The sequence below is a fragment of the Puma concolor genome, chromosome B4 (assembly GCF_028749965.1).
Source record: "Puma concolor isolate L17-30 chromosome B4, mPumCon1.1.hap2, whole genome shotgun sequence".
In the NCBI taxonomy this organism is placed as follows: Eukaryota; Metazoa; Chordata; class Mammalia; order Carnivora; family Felidae; genus Puma; species Puma concolor.
Genome location: NC_141673.1, coordinates 14145494 through 14165419, shown reverse-complemented (window position 1 = coordinate 14165419; position 19926 = coordinate 14145494). Strand labels below are relative to the sequence as shown.

At 47.9% G+C, this 19926-nt stretch overlaps 1 protein-coding gene across 1 annotated transcript in view; it reads right to left on the bottom strand.

The window, feature by feature from the left end:
* LARGE1 (LARGE xylosyl- and glucuronyltransferase 1) overlaps nt 1–19926 on the bottom strand; it is a 548933-nt gene that overhangs the window by 24151 nt on the left and 504856 nt on the right. The window contains exons 11-12 of the mRNA XM_086712419.1: nt 18131–18294; nt 7300–7578 (exon numbers count right to left, since the gene is read on the bottom strand). Coding sequence (XP_086568545.1) covers nt 7300–7578; nt 18131–18294 — 443 coding nt within the window. The remainder of the gene's footprint in view (nt 1–7299; nt 7579–18130; nt 18295–19926) is intronic.

The following is a 19926-nucleotide window of genomic DNA, read 5'->3' as shown; positions in this document are numbered from 1 at the left end:
GAGGTGAAATGAGAAGATACAGGCAGAGTGCTGGTAACAGTGCTTGGCACATAGTAAGTGCTCAATAAACGTTAAATGTCATCGAGATAGCAGGATTAAATGATGAATTAACCCGAGGAAGTGCCATGTAGTCATGGCTCTTGGAAGGCAGCCAGCCAGCCTTGCTTGGTGCTACCTCGGCCTGGTCTTTTCAGATTTCTGCACTCGTTCAACAAGTATTTATAGAGAAGCTATGTGTGCCAAGGGAAATTTGATGCGGGAAGGTGGTTAGACATCATCCTGGAGAGAACAGAATAAAACTGAAATCTGTCATTCCTGCACGCTGTCAGAATACAGTATCCGTGTAGGGTGGCATGTTCGTCCCCTAGAAAGCAAAAGCAACATTTGCAAAGCAGATGTTTTAAGTTTCAGGCAGTGAACAAAGATGAGGATTCTTCAGGATTACTGAAAGGGGCGGGAAGCTTGCCCAGTCTCATGGATCTCCCTCTACCTTCCGGAACAGCCCTTGAAAGTGCCAGGATGTATCAGGCCTCTACGCCTGTTAGTCCTTCGAGTCCATTACTGACTACCCAACTCTTTTCAAGGCCCCCCCTGTCCACCACCCTGGGTCACCTGGCTGTGAGTCTGAACTCCTGGATCTTCTCTGTCTGTACCAATAGCAAGAACAGCAACAGCAACGACAGTTGAGAGTAGCCCCTAGAATGTAAACCCCATGAGGGCAGGAACCTACGGGGCCTGTTCTGCCCACCGAGATAGCCCCGCGCCTGGAACAGTGCAGGGCCGCGGCAGCCATGACAATTCGGGGAATGAAGCACGTTCCAAGGCATTTTGCCAGGTGCTGTGCAAATACGACTATATTTAATTTTCCCAGGACCTTAAGAGGGAAGGAATAATATGATCCCCATTTCACAAATGAAGAAAAAAAAAAGTTACAGAAAGTTAAGTACCTTTCTGGAGGCCAACTAAAAGCTGAGTAAAGGGTACTCAGAATTGAAAGGCAAGGCTGGGGGCACCTGGGTGGCTCAGTCGGTTAAGCGTCTGACTTTGGCTCAGGTCATGATCTCACAGTTTGTGAATTCGAGCCCCACGTCGGGCTCTGTGCTGACAGCTCGGAGCCTGGAACCTGCTTCGGATTCTGTATCTCCCTCTCCCCTACTTGTGCACTCCCTCTCTCTCTGTCTCTCAAAAATAAATAAACTTAACAAAAAAGAAAAAGAAAGGCAAGTCTGAATGACTCCAGGGACAGCACTGTCACAATGCAGCACACTTCCTGGCACATAATAGGTACTCACTAAATATTTTTTTGAATAAGTGAATATAACTACACAGCTTCTCATTTTATAAGAAAAAAAGTGGAGGTGGTTATATGAAGTCACCCGGGGGCACCAAAGCTGGCAGTCTGCAGTGGGAAGGGGTGGGGGTGGGGGCCTGGCAATGAAGTCCAATTCTGAGTGTTGTGAGCAATTCTGAGTGCTGTATACTGACCATTCCCTCACACGAGGCTATCATTAGCCCCTTTATTCATTGAGAAAACATAGGATTGGAGAGACGAAACTGCCCCAAGTCACACACCTGGTAAGAACCAGGATTCGGATGCAGGTCTGCTGCGCCCCGCTGAATCCCACTTGACGCTTCTGAGATCCAGTGGAAGCCACACATCTACCAGCTCCTTTAGGAGGAACTGGCGAAGAGGAGGGGGAGAGATTTCAGTGAAATTCTGCAGCTGTGTCCGTGCGAATAACTGATTTCATTATTTTCCAATTGATCTGTTTGTTTTTGCTGTAATATTAGCTGGTTGGTAAGCAACTGCTGAGGGGAGCCATGATGCTGGACTGTGTGGGGGAAAGGTCCCCCCAAAAGGATGATACGAATGTCTGGGGGGGTCCAGTGAGAGGGCTGCCAGTCAGCCTGTGCTGGTGTCCCGGGGTCTGAGAGTGGTCTGGCCCCTTCCATTAGGGAGCAGGGTGTCACAGAGGCAAGCCCACCTTCCTCCACTGACACTAAAATTTTACTTCGCTGGGGCCTCAGTTTGGTCACCTGTAATAACCGTTACCTCACAGAGAAGTGTGAACAAGAGAGGTGACGTATAATAAGGCAGCTGGCAGGCTTGCTGGCCCATGTTAAGGGCTCAAGAAATTGTAACTATCCTCATTTTTAATATTAACATTTTAACAGAGTTTGGGGAGAGCGTTTTGTTGGAAATCGATGCTGAAGAAGTCAGTCTCGAAGAGGGTCCGCCGGCCTTGTTGGGGTCCACGACTCTCATGGCAAGCAGTACTCTTAACCTCATCCCAAAGTAATGATATAATACTGGTCACGAAGCACATCCACTTTTAGTGTCTGGATCAGAAACACATTCATCCCGTTCACTGGGGACAAAATTTTCCAGAAGCCGATGGCAAGCCAATATGGTTATCTTCATATGAGAAGAACAGTACGTGCTTATTTGGGGCGCCCGATAGAATCATATTCTTGACCAGTCCCCCCAGTTCTGGTGCCTAGGAATTACCTAGGTCAGAGGTCACAAACTGGTGGCACAGGATGGGGGTGGGAAGTTCTATTCAGCCTGAAGACATAATTGATTTGGGGCTCAATAGTGTTTTTGTTTTTGTTCTTTAAATTAGTTGTCAACATTAAAAATCAAAACACAAAAATCCAAGTTTCCAGGTTCTCTTGAAAAATATGAAGACCTCAGCCCTGTCCCCCATTCCCAAAGCAATCATGCCACAATTAGGGTGGAGAGAAGCCAGCAGCCAGAGGTGGGGGCTGGGCTCAGCATTCTTGGCTCTTTTAGGCCAAGACTGCATTTCTGCCTCCTCCTGATAAAAGTTCATTTCTTCATTTTACAATGCGGAAACAGGCTGGTAAAAATAGGATTGCTGGAAGCCACACAGTTCACTACAGCACACGGGGTGAGTGGGAACAGGATTCCTGGGTCTCAGCCAGCGTCCTGTCCACCATAACACTCAAAATCAATGCCAAGATATCCTGCCCAGTCCTGGAAGGAATGGGCACAGCGGATCAACAGGTGGCCAGCATGTGGGCCAAAGCAGGCAGGACTTCTGGGCGAAGGCTTTGCAAAGGAAGACTTGGGTGGCAGCACTTGGAAGAGATTCCTCTTCCCTTTCAACGTCTAGACACCTTTGCAGAAAGTTACTGATTTCAGCTGCAGGATCCCTCACTGGTCCATCTAACTGTCACCCTGCTGCTTCTGATCCCTGTGTCAGGCCCTCAGTGCCTCCCACCTGAATTAAGGCAATCGTCCCCTCACTTATCCCCCTTCCTCTGGCCCTGCTGATTGAGATCCTTCACAAAGCAACCAGAATGATCTTCCTGAAATGAACATCTAATCCGGCCATTCTCTCCATGATCTTCCATTGCTTTCCTCCCTCACGGAGTCCAAACTCCTCAGCATGTTTTACACGAAGTTCTGCGGGACCCACTCTGGCTTACATTTCTGGCCACATCATCTCTTGCTGTTCTCTTCATCAAGGCTCTCACCACCCTGCACCTCTGGAATGGACAGCTCCTTCTACCTGGAACATCGCTACTTCTACCAGCAAATTCCCACTCAGCCTCCGCTTAGATCTATCTTCTTCAGGACATCCTTCCTCCCACCCTAGACTAGGTGAATTCCATTGGGAGGGGGCATGGTCCCTCACAGAACCTCAAGAAGTTACATCTTTAATGGTCATTCCTGCTGGCCTGTAAATGCTGGGATTCATAGTTCCTCTCTGTGTGGCTCACATACATGGGGGCACATAGTAGGTACCTTACAAAAGTTCATACACTAAATGAATGACAAGATGGAGGGGAAGAAGAATCAGGAGAGTCACAATGTCTTTTCACTCTAGACGGGCAAGACACAGCTTCCCTGTTCTCAGTTTCCACATGTATACTTTAAAGAGAAGACTGGATAATACAATGCAACACTCCAAAATCAAATAATCCAACTAAGAAATGGGTAGAAGACATGAACAGACACTTCTCCAAAGAAGACATCCAGATGCTCAACAGACACATGAAAAGATGCTCAACATCACTATCGTCAGGGAAATGCAAGTCAATACCATGATGTGATACCACCTCACATCTGTCAGCATGGCTAAAATCAATAGCACAGTAAACAACAGGTGTTGGTGAGGATGTGGAGAAAAGGGAACCCTTTTGCACTGTTGGTGGGAATGCAAACTGGTGCAGCCACTCTGGAAAACAGTGTGGAGATTCCTCAAAAAGTTAAAAAATAGGACTACCCCACGATCCAGTAATTGCACTACTGGGTATTTACCTCCAAAATACACAAACACTAATCCAAAGGGGTACATGCACCCCAATGTTTATAGCCGCATTATTTACAATAGACATACAGAAACAGTCCAAGTGTCCACAGACAGATGAATGGGTAAAAAAGATATGGTGTATATATATACACACACACACACATGCCCCACAACTGAATATTAATCAGCCATAAAAAAGAATGAAATCTTGCCATTTATTACACATAGATGGAGCTAGAGAATATAATGCTGAGCGAAATAAGTCAGTCAGTAGAAGACAAATAACATATGATCTCACTCATATGTAGAATTTAAGAAACAAATGAGCAAAGGAAAAAAAAGAGAGAAACCAAGAAACACACTCTTAACTATCGAGAACAAACTGATGGTTACCAGCGAGGAGGTGGGTGGGGGCACGGGGGATAGGTGATGGGGATTAAAGATATGCTTATCATGTTGAGCACTGAGTCATGTACAGAACTGCTGAATCGCTGTATTGTACACCTGAAACTAATATATCACTGAATGTTAACTATACTGGAATTAAAATGAAAAACTTAATAAAAAAAAAGATTGGACAAGATCATTTCTTCTCACTCAGGGTAGGGTCTCTGGGCTGCTACAGGGCCTGTGAAGAGAGCAGCAGAGCGGTAGAAGCCATGTGCACTATTTCAAAACCCCTGAGGGGACCACGCACCTTCCTGTAACAAGGTGGCAAAGGCCAACCGAGCCTCAGGTGACTGGGTGTTAAGAAAATGTTAATTAGTGGGCAACACTGCTTACCTCATTTTGAGTAAGGTCTTGATTAGAGATTAATAGAGTCTTAGATCAGTACAACATAGGAGTACAACATAGAAACAATCTGTTCATGTGTGATGGTTTTTAAAACCATTATGCCCATGAGGTAAGATAATAAAATAGTGCTTGGAGGTGGGGAGCAGACCACACACTCTTAAGAGAGGACCAGTTCACCTTAACTCCTGGGAATGGAGGCCCCCTCAGGTGCTCCCACAGAATAGCTCCACAGCGGGAGGACAGGCCCCGCAGTCTAACCCTGATTCCTCTCTCTTCTTGGTGGAGGGCGGCCCAACCACTGTCTGTTCCTGAGGGACTCCCAGAGCCTGCAGGCTGCAGTGGCTTCAGATCTACACGACTCAGGCGCTGAGAACACAGTCTGGCCACACGAGGGCACCCTGAGCCCACACACTGGGCTTCCAAGGCCCAGCTGGAGCAGAGCCGGAGGACAGATCCATTCCTGGAGCCCCAAAGCCCATGCTCTTCGGGAAGATACCTCCCATCCTCCCTGGCCGAGGGTTATGCTGCTCCAGGGTCGCAGACCCTGCTGGTGGAGACAGAGGGAGATTGGAAGGGGCTCCTCCTGTGCATAGGGGAGGGATTGAAGTTATGAAACCCCAAGATCACCCTGGAAGGAAGTCTGGTTCAGAAAAGTGGACAGAGAACACAGGCTGCCTTCCCTTGCTCCAGAGAGTAGGGTGCGGAGGGAGCTTCGATCACACCTGTGCTCTGGCTTCAGGACAAATGGCTGAAAGTGTTTTGGAAGAAGAGGCTTTTTTAACACTGGGAGCAACAGGGGCACCTGGGTGACTCAGTCGGTTAAGCATCTGACTCTTGATTTCAGCTCAGGTCATGAGTTCACGGTTTGTGAGATCGAGGCCCATGTCGGGCTCTGCACTGACAACAGGGAGCCTTGCTTGGGATTCTCTCTCTCTGTCCCACCTCCAGCTTGTGCGTGCTCTCTCTCTCTCTCAAACATTTAAAAAAAAAAAAAAAAAAAGAGTGATGGAGACAGTAAGAGAAAGACTGAGAGACAGAGGCAGACGGACACACACACACACACACACACACACACAGAGGGAGGGAGGGCAAGAGAGCAGGAGAGAAAGGATTCAGATCCTACCTGGTTTGGGTGCAGCCAGACATGTATGAAGCAGGGCAACTTGCCCACTTGGAATTTAACAGACACTGGTTCAAATTCTGGAGCCCAGGAGACTCTGCCCCTTTGAGCCTCACGGTTGCCCACAGTCTGAGGAGGGTAACTATGCCTGCCTTTTGGGTTTGATATGAGGCTCCAGCAGGATAATTCATATGTGCAAACCACCTCTCATGGTACCTGGATCCAGGCAAACACTCACCGGGTAGCAGAGATATTTCGTGCTGACAAAAGCCACCAATAAAGAATGAAAACAAAACAAAAGGCTTGACCACTTACATCTTGTGACTTTAGTTTTCTCACATGGGGACTTTAGGGCTATATGAATTCAACAGTCCCTTTCAGTTCAGATTGGTTGTTATTTCATAATAAATGCCATTCCCCACACAGCCATCTATGCCTGACATGAGCCGAGGGCTCTCTCCAGCTGTTGGATGCCTGCCCCTCCACATGGGCAGAGCTTCTGGAAAGGGTCACTGGACAGTCAGAGAGGCAGCCAAGATGGAAATTCAGCACGTGGCTCTGGAGTCGGGCCGGCTGACCCCAGCTCCCGCAGTAGGTGTATAACCTTGTGCTAACAGCTCGCGATCTCAGCTGCACACACTCCCATTCGGAAAATAAAGATAATAATAGTTCCCAGCGCAGGGACTGCAGGGGGTGGGAATGAACTACTTGTCACGCACTCAGAACCGCACTTGGCACTCAGCAAGCACTTCAATAAATGTTAGCCTTCACCATCACTCTGATCTGTTTTACAGAATAGGCAGTGATCTTTCTAGAATGGTTAGATGAAGGTCATCTGATCCAAAACTGGAAGAGGGACGACACGTTTTCATAGCAGCTACAGAAAGAGCATTGGACTGGGAACACAAGAGATGTTTCTGAGACCAAGCTCTGCCACTAACATTTCCATATGCAAAGTGGGGTTCCAGCCTGCTCGTCAGGAAAATGAAGACGCTGGCTTGCCTGATGGCCCTTCCAAACCCGAGAGGACCATCTTTAAGAGGGAAGGACTGGACTAGCGCCTAGGGACCATCCTGCATGAGCTGATGTCCCCATGGTCCTCACCTGAGGTACTCATAGAGCCCGTACATGGGCAGGAAGTCGATGTCCGACAGGAACATGTAGGGTGTGCCGACGTGCTTCATGGCCACGTTGCGCAGCAGGTTCACGGGGTAGAACTGGCCCTCCTTGTACACGATGTGGTAGGCCACATTGTGGCGGCTCATGAGCACCTCGGAGCCCTGTGCGTAGCGGAGGAACTGCTGGGCCTCAGCGTCCGACAGGTAGAGGGCCAGGCTGATGGGTCCCTCCCAGTGCTTGCAGATGGCCTCGAGCATCTGGAGCCTGGACGAGACAGGGAAGGTGAGCCACGGGGACCTGGTCCACGTACCATCCACCCAGCCTCCTGAGGGGGCGGGGGCAACTCCACCTCCACAGACACCTGGTCAACCAGCTCCCAATCCAAATCCCTGCTCTAACATTAATCACGGTGCAATGAGGGCAAATCCCCAAACCTCAGTTCCTTTATCTATAAAATGGCCATAAAGACACTTACCTTTCTGGTTCTTGTCTTTATCTGCTTCCAATTGAAGGTGTGATACTGACAGAGTCATATCCTACTATCAGCCTTCTCTTTTCAGACTCCTCTTTCCACAGGGGTGGGGATGATTATATTAAATGATATAAAGATCCCCTTCCAGCTCAAAACTCCATTGCCTCTCCTCTCTCAGCAAAGATGTACAAGAGCCACACTGCTCTGCTAAAGCAGTGACCAGCCATAGAAGATTTAGCCAAACTGGGGTCATAAGTTACAAGGAGCATTAAAACAGGGGTGATAACAGCTATGATCACCGACTCATTAACTATGCACCAGACCCTTTCCAGAACTCCCTCAACCCTGTGCATGACCATCATTTCTCTGATGGAGAAACCGGGGAATCCAGATGTCCAGTCAGCTTGGATTCTTGGATGTGGACCAGACCCGTACAGATGGGTACTGGGACAGGGCCTTGGAGACAGTGAGAAGAAACAAATACCGGGAACGGAAAAACATGTGAATGCCAGGGACAAAAGTTTGCCTGGAGTTACGCTGTCTTCATTTGTCAGAGTCCTTATTGCCTCAGGGTCTGAGCCAATTTTGCGAGGCAACATGACAGGCACCAAGCCAAGGATTATGGGCAGGGAAGAAGAAAGCCCAGAGAAAAAACAAGAGGTGCTTCCAATGGAGAGGATTCTACAAAAATGAAGAGAAATCTATAAAGATTTTTTACCCCCCAAAGGCATTAGAAGTGTCTGGCAGATAGGATCTATGGTTAAGAGACAGCAATAGCCTATTTCAATTTTTTCTCTGCCCAGCAAGAGGTACATAATCAGCAGTCTCCTGGTCGGATGCCCACTTTATTCGGACAATTACCAGGAAATAGATTCCATGCATTTCCCTGCTTCTAAACAAAAGAAAACAGGCACACCTATCTTGTGTCAATGGCTTTCTCGATGGACTTTCAGTTTCCTCTCAGTAATTCTGTGAATTGCTATTGCCTGGAGTTGCTTCCTCTTTCATGACGGGGGATTAAGATATTCACTAGGATAAAATGCCCTCCATTTCTCATACTTTATACTTACTAATCAAATTGACCACAGCCAGTTTTCAAAGAGGGTCTGCATTCTCTACAATGCCTGATTTCCCTGAAATGTGCATTTGGCTTAAGCCACAGACCCTGTTCTCCGCTGGGCTCAGAGAACCCGAGATTTTGAATGATCCCACGTGCACCGCACTGTCGCTCTCTGTGAAGCGGGGTGGGGACTGTGCATTTGGAAGGGACAGCTGTTTGTACAAATCCTTTGAGATCTGGGGAGTGAAGGGCAAGAATAATTTCTAACATGTGGAAGGAAGAGCTTGCTAGAGGGACAGCGATGTGGGAGGTGTGCGTGTCTGCTGGGAAGAGAGGTCAGTTCCTGTGGTGGAGTCCCCCACTGCCTGGGTTTTTGACTCTGAGCTTTCTGCGTGGGGAGCCAGCTCTGCCAAAGGTTTAGCATGAGAACAGAGACACAAATACTCCAGGTTCTCAGGTGCTGCTGATGTGGTATACATCACACCCACATGGGCTTTACTATAAAGAGTACAGCGAACAAAGAGTAACAATGACCCAGCCACTCCTTGCCTGTCCGCCACCAGCCCTAAGCTTTCCCACCTCTCCTGCCTCAAAACTAAGCTTTCTGGCAGGACCTGAACAATAGTGGGAGACTGAGGTCTATCATAATGATACTACAGAAGGGGCGCCTGGGTGGCGCAGTCGGTTAAGCGTCCGACTTCAGCCAGGTCACGATCTCGCGGTCCGTGAGTTCGAGCCCCGCGTCGGGCTCTGGGCTGATGGCTCAGAGCCTGGAGCCTGCTTCCGATTCTGTGTCTCCCTCTCTCTCTGCCCCTCGCCCGTTCATGCTCTGTCTCTCTCTGTCCCAAAAATAAATAAACGTTGAAAAAAAAATTAAAAAAAAAATAATGATACTACAGAAAATGTGACTGTGATACAATAAATCTCCACCATTTCTCTGCTGCTTCCAGTGTGCTGGCCACATTTTCAGTTACTGGCTTTTAACATTCACACTAATTCCATAAAGTTGAGATTCCTTTAAAAAATTTTTTAAGGTTTATTTAATGAGAGAGAGAGAGAGAGAGAGAGAGAGAGAGAGAGAATCCCAAGCAGGCACAGAGCCCGACTCAGGGCTTGAACTCACGAATCGTAAGATCATGATGTGAGCTGAAATCAAGAGTCAGCTGTTTAACCAACTGAACCGCCCAGGCGCCCCTAAAGCTGAGGTTCTAACCACTGTGTTACAGGTAAGGAGGCGAAGGACTTCTTTTAAGTCACATAACTGCAAAGTGGGGAAGCTGGATTTACACCCAGGTCTGTCGGACTCCAGTGTGCAGAACACAGATGGTTATTCCATGTGGATGGCTGGCAGGCTGAAACAAATGTCCCCAAGCAGCTTCTCCTTGTTTCCCCAAACACAAATGTGTTCTTCCCCTGGTGTCAGCTTCTGTGCGTTCCTTCCTTCCTCCTCCTCCTCCTCCTCCTCAGTCTTGGGTCTGTCTCAAAGACCCCGCCATTCTCTTGACCCTCCTCCTGGTTGCGTGTCCCACACCTGTTCCTTAGGGTCCCCCTGTGCAGCTCTTGTCCACACAAAGTTCTGTGCTGAGTCGCTCTTTGGTCTCTTACACTGGAAGATAAAGTCACAGCAAGGACAGGGGACGATGGAGAAAGGTTCAAGAGACAAAGGTTCATTCTGAAACTATGAAATTTCAGTTTGGCAAGAATCATAGAGGTTTTCTTAGATTATGCCATCTTTATGATCAAAGAGCTCAGCCTCAGAGAGGGGCTTGGCTTGGCGAGCATGTAGTGAGCGAATGGAAGAGCTTGTTAGCGCTAGGACCCATGGTCCCGACTCTCTTGCCCCATGCTCTTCTCCACTTCCACCATTGCTTCATGTCTGGAAGGGGAGGGCAAAGGCTCAGGAAAGGACAAAGAAATGGCGGGAAGGGCTAGATTGAGGCCAGAGCCACCCCAGGGAGTCCTACTGAGACAGGAAGCCTCGTGTGCTCTGTCTAGAATCAAGGGAGCAGGCAAGGAGACAGCCAGATCAGAAACCTGTAAGACTGGGTTGGAAGGGACTCTAGAATGCCAGTTGGCCTCTGCTGACATGGGAACTCACTCCCTACAAGACAGCCAATTTGGTTCACCAGAGCAAGGCAGGATGCATGGTGTGGCAGTGCAACTGTGGGTTCCGGAGTCAGAACTGGGTGGGAATTCTGAGCTGTGTCAGTATCCCTGAGCAAGTCATGATGGTTCTTTTGAGCTTCCATTTCCACACGTGCACAGCGTGGACAGTGATAACCTCTGTAGATCACCAAAGGGCTACAAGTTATTCCTCTCTCTCAATCTACACCCTCGGCTAATACTCCCCACACCGATTCTGGGATGGCCACGTGACTTGCTTCCAACAGGACACAAACACAGGTGTTAAACCGTGCTTACATGGTGGGGCTTGGCCCTAGCTTTGTAACAACCACCATGGGACAAGCGTACTTACTACGCTTCTATGAGGCATCTGGCACAAAGCAAGGTACACAGCAGGTACTCAATATATGGCAGCTGTACTCTTCCTTAGGTTCTGTTTCTGCCTTTCAAACATGCACCCAGCCAACAGATATTTATTATCTATAATGTGCAGGTGAACGTGCTGGGCCCTGCGATGAACAAGAAAGACAAGGTTCCTGCACTCCCGGAGCTTCTTTCCAGTGGAGGGAAAAGACAGAACAAACCAAAGTAGATTCTGAGGGAGCGAAGGGCGAAAGAAGGCAACCAAGACAGGAAACAGGATGGAGTAACTGTGATGGCTGGCCGGGGAAGGCCTGATGGGCACATGAATTTGAGACTTGGATAAGGAGAAGGTCCCAGCCTTGAGGAGTCAGGGCGAGAAGCTTTCCAAGGAAAGGGAGCAGCCTTTGGGATAACTGGGTATAGCATGTTCAAGCAAGAAGAGAGGGAAGATGGGTGAGTGAGGGACAGAAGGGCAGAAGACGCTGGGGCGTAGGCAGGTGCCAGGTTATGCGGGGCCCGGAGGCTGCTGTAATACTGTTCTGAATGTGGTGAGAAATCATCAGAGAGTTTTAAAGATGGTGACCTGATGTACAGACAGATCCCAGCTAATGATGGGCTGACTTGACAAATTTTCAACTTGGGGCTCCTGGGTGGCTCGGTCGGTCAAGCGTCTGACTCTTGATTTCAGCTCAGGTCATGATCTCACGGTTGGTAGGTTCGAGCCTGACATCAGACTCTGTGCTGACCACGCGGAGTCTGTTTGTGATTCTCTCTCTGTCTCTGCCCCTCCTCAAAATACATAAACTTAGAACAATTGTTTAAAAAACAAAACAAAAAACAATTTTTAAACTTTAGGATGGTGCATTCGGTAGAAACCATCCTTGGGGTTTAGAATTTGCATTTCCTCTCCGGGGTATCAACATGCAGTGTGATGCTCCCTCGTGATGCTGGGCAGCCGTGGCCGTGACACTCAGTCAGCTGCACAGTCACAAGGGTCAACAACTGATACACGGACAACCAATCTGTACCCAGACAGCCATTCTGCTTCTCACTTTTGGTACACTATTCCAAAAATTGCATGAGACATCCAACATTTTATTATAAAATAGGCTGTGTGTGAGATGGTTTTGCCCAACTGCAGGCCAAGGTAAGCGTTCTGAACACATTTAAGGTTGGCGAGGTTAAGCTAGGATGTGTGGTAGGTTAGGTGTATTAAATTCATGTTTGACTTACGATCTTTTCAGCTTATGATGGGTTTACTGAGCTATAGCCCCAGCCACTGGACGTTAAGGAAGATCTGTATTAGAAGATCACTCTGGCTGTTACATGGAGAAGGGATTACCTTCCACTCTCTAGAATGATGCTTTTCAAACTTAAGCATGTTCAAGATCGCCTGGGAGGTTTATTACAACACAGATTCCTGGGCCCCACTCTAGAGGTTGCTGTTGGCTAGGTCTGGGTGGGGCCAAGAATTTGTCTAACAGGCTCCTGGGTGATCTAAAGCAGGGCCCCCTTCACCTCAGCTAACATCTCTTCCTCCACTCACAGAAGGCAGAGAAGACCCATCAACCACAGGATTCCCTGGAGCTATATTCAGTATGTCAATAACTTTGTCAAAGGAACACGAAAAAGCAAGCTCTCCTGGCCAGGTGGCAAGGATGCTGTGACCAGAATCCCTCCTATCGACCGTTCTCGTGTGCTGCTAGGACGGGAGGGACGTCTCCTGTGTGCTGGGAGAGAGCAAACCTGCCGGTTTCATAGCTGTGGCAGGCGACATTCATTCTTTCTGAACAGAATTCTAGAGGGAGCCGGACACGGGAGCCTGTATGCCGGCTCCCCTAATTCGTTGTGGCGTTCACGTAGGGCCTACTTCTGACTCAAAGGTTTACAAACACACCCGGAATGTTTCTTCAATTAAGAATCAATCCAACAGGCACCAGTCAGCCTGCTGCATCATAATTGGATGTGTAGGATGAAGCAGAAGGAGGAATTCCTACCGTCTCCATCGGCTTGTGGTACTGCTCTATAATTTTTTATTATGTCCTGCTAAGCATCTCTCGTTAGGGTGTGGAACTCCTTGGGCTCTCTGGGGTATTGTTAGGATGGCAACACTTGTCACAACACATTAGAGGAGGGGATCATGCACCTGCTATGCCGAGGGATGTGCGTGCTTTGAAGGGAAGGTCTCTGTGGTCAGTGTTTGTGGCAGATGCGAGAGGGGCCAGGGTTTTCTTTTCAGAGGGCTGGGAGAGGGGGGCCTGCCGGGGTCCTGCAGCCCCAGCTGGGAGGATGCTTCCAGCCAGCACTAGCAGGAGCAGTTCTGTTTTGCCTGGATCCTTTTATTGATGGCAACTGCATACAGAAGGATGGCTGTGGGGTGTTAATCACTTAAACAATTTTCTAGTTGTCTATAAATTCCAGATCGCGAATTCCATAGCTAGCATAGAGGTTAAAAAAAAAAAAAAAACAACCTAAGCAAAGGGAAACTAGCATTTGTTGTAGACCTACATCTCACTGAGCACTCCAGAGCCTCTTATTTCAGAACACCTGACACCACTCTGTGACCCTGACAGTATTGTCCACTTCACAGATAAGTAAGATGAGGCTCAAAAAGCCTAAGTAACTTGCCCAAGTTCATACAGCTAGTAAGTGGTGCAAATGGGCTTTGAACCCAGATGTTTCTTTTTGTTGTTCCCACATCACTTCACCTCTCCTAAATACATACCATGTGCAGATGCTGTGGTCAGGGTTTTGAGATCTGTAAGCATTTATTGAAGGCAAATATATGCCAAGGGCTTTCACAGACAGTCTCTCATTTAATCCTAATTGGGACCCTATGAGGCAAATATTTTTTTTAACTCTTTTTATAGGAGAAAGATAACCAAAGTGCAAGTGGTGATCTTGCACAAGATCACCAGCTGAAGAGTAATGGAGTTGGTGGGATTTGAACCCAGAGCTCTTTGTGAGACGAGTGTCCTTTTGTGCATTACCACAAATATTAAGATTTTGGCCAACGGTGCTATCAAATGGTAAGGAGCCTCTGACCACACACCAGGGCTAAGTCCTGGGTATGTACTATCTTACCTGATCATTACAACAACCTTAGATGGGAGCTACTGTCATTAGCATTCCCAGATTACAGATGAGGAAACCAAGGCTTAAGAGGTGATTTGTTCAGGGGCACCTGGGTGGCTCAGTCGGTTGAGCGTCTGACTTCGGCTCAGGTCACGATCTCGCGGTCCGTGAGTTCGAGCCTCGCATAGGACTCTGTGCTGACAGCTCAGAGCCTGGAACCTGCTTCAGATTCTGTGTCTCCCTCTGTCTCTGCTCCTTTCCCGCTCACACTCTGTCTCTCTCAAAAATAAATAAAACATTAAAAAAAAAAAAGAGGTGATTTGTTCAAGGGTCAAAGTCAAGAAGTGGCAGTACCACCAAGACCCCACAGTGTCTGATTCTTGAGACCAAATTATTCAAGGTCAGACCACTTTATTCAGATTAGAAAGGATGCCAGATTTACCTCTTTCATTTTCTCCTGAGTTTGGAGGTACCAGATAGCTACTAATCTTGATTCAGCATATTTTGTTGATAAACTGAATGTATTAACAGGAGGCATGAATTGGACTAAGGAAAACCAGGGATGGTCTGAGAGCTGAGAACCTGGAATTGTCTGAAACTCACTCACCTGGGCAGATTACAGTATTTGAGCTTCAGGGAACCCATCTGAGGGGCCTGACGTGCGTTTATGCTGCCTGAAGAATATAGAAGGACAATCTCAAACATCATTCAGCATGAATATTAAGGATTAGATTTTATTTTCATTTTAAATGGCATAGAGGAAAAGGAAAAAGAAATGAGGAGACTGGAATGGCCAGGTCACTCACTAAAGTGCTGCCTGGTGAGGGGAGAGCATGCATACCCCAACCGAAGGCTGGGTGAGGAGCTCAAGGGACAGAGAAGTTTAGGGGTGACTCTGGGGCTCAGGTCTTGGTCAGGCCCTTATGGAGCCTCACAGGGAGCTTGACAGGGTTGAGCAGGGGCAGGGGGCACCGGCCCTGGCATCCCCAATCCCCTCTGTAATCCTACCTGGCCATGTTCATCTGATCTCCTCTTCCTCACCAACCCCCGAAACTCTAACCACACTCGAGCCTGCGTGTTCCCCATGGGCCTGGGGTCCTCTTTGTCCCATGAATACGCTTAGCTCCACCTCGGGAAGCCTCCTTCTTTCCCTGTGCGCTTTCTCCTGCCCACCTACTCAGCCTCCAGCTCAATGTAGGCAACACCTCCCTTCGGATGCACTCCCTGTCTCTTCTTTTCTCTGCCCCCAGGCTGGGATGGGGGCTCCTCTCATAGCATCTTCTCTATAGTGAGAATTCTAAGGATGAATTCTAAGCTGGGCTCCCCAACTCCTGCCCCCCTGACATATAGACCTGTATAACCTCCTCCCTTGAGTGTGAGCCAAACCCAGAGAAAGGGATGGAATATTGTTCCCATGGATTACGTGATATAACAGACTGCAGAGTCTCCTGCTGGCTTGAAAGACGTAAGCTGCCAGGCTGTGAGAAAACCACAAGGCTAAGACCTAGGGGTGGCCTTTTATTGCTCAGAAGGACCTCAACCCAAAAGCCAGCAAGGAAACGGAGACCTCAGTCCTAGCACTGAGTTCTGCCAAAAGCCAAATGAGCTGGGAAGTGGACCCAGACTCCCATGAGATCACAGCCCCAGCCAACACCTGGATTGCAGTCCTGAGAGCCAAATAGGGGACCCTGCCAGCCCGTATCCAGAGTCCTGATCTCCCAAACTGGAAGATACTAAGTATCTGTTTAAGCTGCTCCATCTGTGGTTGTTTGTTCTACAACAATAGATAACACACACACCGTCTGAGCCATGAATATGCTATACACTCCTTGAAGGCAAACATGGGGTCTTCTCATATATATCCCCAGCTTCACAAAAGCCTGGTACAACACAGGAGTAGATGCCGACACAATATTTGCTGAGTGGTCACACGAGTTTTGGAGATTAGGAAACTGAGGCCATGGGAAGGGAAAATCTTGCTTGAGGTCACACGGTAGGTCAGGACAGAGCTGGTACAAGGACCTCTGTGCTCTCCTCTTGTGTCCCAGTTCATCTCTACCTGCCACCTGTTATGCTCAGCAAGTTCTGTGTATTTCTGCACAGGAGCCCTGAGCCTGTGCATCTCCAGGAAACACCCAACCAATGGAGCCACTTAATTCCACAAGCAAGCATTCGCCAACACACAGTGGCACTCCCACAGTGAGGAGCCTGCTTCCATAAGCCACACTGAACTTGACTCATTCCAGATGTCTCTCGATGCCAGGTTCCGCTCACTCACTCCTTGGACTATGTGTGAACCTTCTCATGTCTGAGTGCTTACCCCTTCATTGGCTTGTACAGTCTTCAATCAGTCCCAACTAATAACAACTGACATTTATTGAACACCTAACAAATGTGCCAAGTACTGTTTTAACTCCTTTAATCCTGAAAACAGGCATTAACTCCTTTAATACTGAAAACAACCCCATGGAATCTCATCCATAGGCTGGACAGGCATCTCCAAGGTGACTCAAAGACAGAGTGAGCCAATCAAATTCCCTTCCCAACTGTGGGAGGTGAGGGGGAATGATATGAAGGAGGCTGGGGCTAGGGAGCCACTGTGGGCCATGTGTAAATCAAAGAGAAAGCTGATCACTCGAGGTGGGAAGGAGACACATAGGACACCCAGGCAAAGAAAAGTATAGCCTTGAATGCGTGACCTCAGGACTCTGAACCCATATACCTCCTGGCAGCCAGAGAGAGAGATTTTCAAAAACCTAACCTGGATCATATAACTTGGTATAAATGTCTTCACTAAGTTCTCACCACCCTTAGGATAAAATCTGAATATTTTGTGAGTTTCTAATGTTCTATAATCTTACTCTCATGCCACTTTCCTGCTAGGCTTCAGCCACTGCTCTTCTATCACGTTTTTGAATGTTGCAAGACCCTTCTCACCACAGGGCCTTTACACTCGCTATTTTATCCACCTGGAAACGTTTTTCTTTCAGCAACCCACATACCTGCCTCCTTTTCTCATCCTTTAGATCCCTGCAGAAATGTCCCGTCCTTATAAAGATTTCCCCTGGCCACATTACCTAAAGAAGGTCCCTCTCTTATCATAGTTATTATCAATCTCTTTTCCTTCCAAGCACGTATCACAATTATAATCATTTTACTCAACTATTTGTTGCTATTTATACCACTATCCCCACATTCTCAACCCTGGCTGCACATCTCAAACTTAAAACAATGCAAGGTCTCTACCACACAAATATTCTTACTTAAGTGGTGTGCAACAGAGCTTGAAGGTGAATTTAAGAGCTCCCCACATGATTCAATTTGTCCTCAGCCAAGGTTGAGAATCAGTGCATTAGAGTGTAAGCCACATAAGGGTGGAATCACATCAGTACTTCCTGATAAGGGGTTGATGGATGTTTGCTGCATCAATCCACTAAGGAAAAGGAACAGCAATTGCTTTCCAGCAGTGACAGTGGTTCCAGAATATGTGTTTCCCTATAACACACCCCTTCTTCCTTGAGATAGTCTGAGTAGAGCACTGTTCTTATTACTCTATCCTCAAAACCACCACCCTCACTGGAAGACAAGAGCCCTTGGGTTTCAGGGCTGGAGAGGGCTGTGACCTGAGCCTAAGCCTGTGAAGCCATATCTCCCTTCTCCGTATGACTGGGTATAGAGCTGCAGGGAGGGCCCTGTGGGGAAGGCAGGGCCCATCTGCATACCTGTCCATGGAGAGCTGAGCGACCAGGGTGACATCCGTGTTGTCTGAAGCGGGCTCATACTCATAGTGTAAGAAGTACAGGTGGGTTCGGTGGACAGTGAATCGTTCTCGCCGGAACTCATAACACAGGTCATCCTCATCCAGCTCAGAGAGCTGCTTCTGGAGCTGAAAGATAGAAGAAAGGGGTATGGGACCAGGAAGGGAAGCCCCAAGGAGCCAGGAGCCTACCCTTGCCTGAGGTGGTTACTCATTAGACATTGTTGATGGGTCACACATAGAAAGACAGGATCACTGTTTTTAGTTTCCTTGGCAATTTAATTTTATAAAGGCCATGATGAAGAAATGAAGGCCATGAAGATCTCACGATCTGAGAAACAAGCCTCTCTCAGCTGAGAATGATGGTGGTTATCATCAACAAACATATAAGCAACCACAAACTTCTTATAAACGGAAAAATGTTTTGGTAGATGACCTAGTACAACAATTTCAGATAACAGGGCAGAATGTACTGAAATCCAAATGCAGCAGTGCCTTTGTGTGAGCTGATGCTTTTCTCCCGCCTGTGTCTACTTCACTGACAAAGATTTCCAATGAAAAGTAAAAAAGTAAAGTAAAGATTTACAATGAAAAGTAAAAGAACTTCAGCAGGGATAGAAATTAGATCAGTGGACGTGTGGGGGCAGAGTAGATGGACTGGGCAGAAGCAGGAGAGAAGCTTTTTGGGGGATGGAAATGGAGGACACTTTGTCTGTGAGACCCTAGCTGGCCCTGCCAGGTAGAGCTGGGTCCACTTCTCTGTGCCCCAAGAGCACTTGATTCATAACTCTGCTAAAGCACTCATTAGTTTGAACCGAAATTAATCAAGGGTAACTTCCGTGGCACCATGGTGACACTTTACCATTGCCCTTAGCACTGTGCCCATTGCATGACAGGTGCTTAATATTCATGTGCTGCACACATGAGAAATGTTTGCTGCACATACACTGTAATCATTGTGCATTAAGGCCTGTCCTTCTAATTTTCCTTCCATATCCTCTAATGCTATACATAGAAGGTGATCCTTCTTAAGCCCTTTATTTGCTCCTATATTTGCAGTTCAAGGGTCTGTAATGGCTGAAAACGTTTTGGACAGCAAACAAGCACGCACCAGGCTCTCTGCAAGGTGGCGGGTGCATGTGATCCCTTGGAGCCCTCCAATGAGGCATGTACAGCCTCATCTGACAGATGAAAAGCAGTTTCGAGATCTTGAGGTCACTCAGGGAGGCCGAACCTGGGTCTGCCACCAAGCTGCCTCTCCGGGAAGGATGCTCACTCAGCCTTGGGTCAAGAAGCAGATGCAGCACAGTGGCCGAGGCTACTGGTTCTATCCCACTCCCGCCTCTACAATCTTGGGTGAGCTGCTTAATTAACCCTTCTGAGCTTCCACTTCCTCAACTGTAAAATGGGGTTGATAATAGTAACTACCCCAGGGGGCTGTAGGAGGACTCCAAGAGATCCTGCATATGCAGAGTACAGTGTTTGGAGGGAAGTAAAGACACAGCCAACGCTGTCTATTACCAAGCTTGTTATCACAGTTAGGAAAGGGAGACACGTGGGTGGATGCTTTCCATCCTCAACCACCACCTGAAGGAGACAGTACAGGGAGGGCAGGGGAGGCAGGGGCTGGGTGAGCCTGGATAGCACTTCTGTCAAACACAGTCCCTACCTCCTCCTCCTTGAGGAACCCAAATATACCTAGAAACCACAGTGTCACCCCCCAAGAGGAAACTTAACCAATTCATATCCTCCTCCTCTCCC